The sequence below is a fragment of the Phaethon lepturus genome, unplaced genomic scaffold (genome assembly GCF_000687285.1).
Source record: "Phaethon lepturus isolate BGI_N335 unplaced genomic scaffold, ASM68728v1 scaffold41834, whole genome shotgun sequence".
Lineage (NCBI taxonomy): Eukaryota > Metazoa > Chordata > Aves > Phaethontiformes > Phaethontidae > Phaethon > Phaethon lepturus.
The window spans coordinates 8,400-9,047 of record NW_010533370.1 but is presented as its reverse complement, the minus strand read 5'-3'; the positions used below and the strand labels follow the sequence as shown (position 1 = coordinate 9,047).

At 63.9% G+C, this 648-nt stretch overlaps 1 protein-coding gene across 1 annotated transcript in view; it reads right to left on the bottom strand.

Moving 5' to 3' along the window:
* Nucleotides 1–648, bottom strand: part of LOC104619320 (rho GTPase-activating protein 39-like) — a gene marked incomplete at both ends in the record, with an annotated part of 1,547 nt that overhangs the window by 728 nt on the left and 171 nt on the right. The window contains 3 exon segments of the mRNA XM_010285157.1: nucleotide 1; nucleotides 4–438; nucleotides 472–632. The exon segment at nucleotide 1 is cut by the window's left edge and continues 373 nt beyond it. Of these exon segments, the coding sequence (XP_010283459.1) occupies nucleotide 1; nucleotides 4–438; nucleotides 472–632 (597 nt within the window).

Below are 648 nucleotides of genomic sequence, written 5' to 3'. Positions count from 1 at the left end.
CCAGGCAGGGGCTGTGCTGCAGCGAGTAGGAGCCGCCGATGGGGTTGGGGGAATATTTGTGCCTCAACCCTGTCTTCATCTTGGGGCTGGAGCCTGACTGCTCGACGTAGACCAGTTGCCTGACGTACTCCTTGCCGGCAGGGCTGTACTCCAGGCTCATGAACCGGTCGGGACACTTCTGTTTGGTGAGCACCAACTGCTGGTAGGGCGAGTTGGAGCCTTGCTTGGGCGACTGCAGGAAGGGGTGAGGTTTACGGATGGGAGATTTCTGCGGCGAGCCAGCTTTGTAGCTCCCGCTGGCTTCGTACTGCATGTCCACGGGGGGCTCATCGTAGATGGGAGCCTGGTACTCCATGGGGGGTTCCTCGTAGAGGGGGGGCTCGTAGGCGTAGCGGGGCGAGGAGGGTTGCGACTCGCTGGAGTGCTTGCGGTGCTGGGCTTGGAGCGGGGAGCAGAAGGAGTCCCCCCGGCCGAGCAGTGGCGAGCAGCTGCCCACGTGCTCAGCCCTCTTCAAGAAGGGTGACTGCTTCCTCTCCGGGAAGAAAACGGAGTTGTCGGCGTCGGGGGCGAAGGTCTGTAGGTTGGGCGACTGTTGGCCCCCCGAGGGCCGCCGCGAGCGGGTGCCCGGTTGGGTTTCAGACGTGTAGC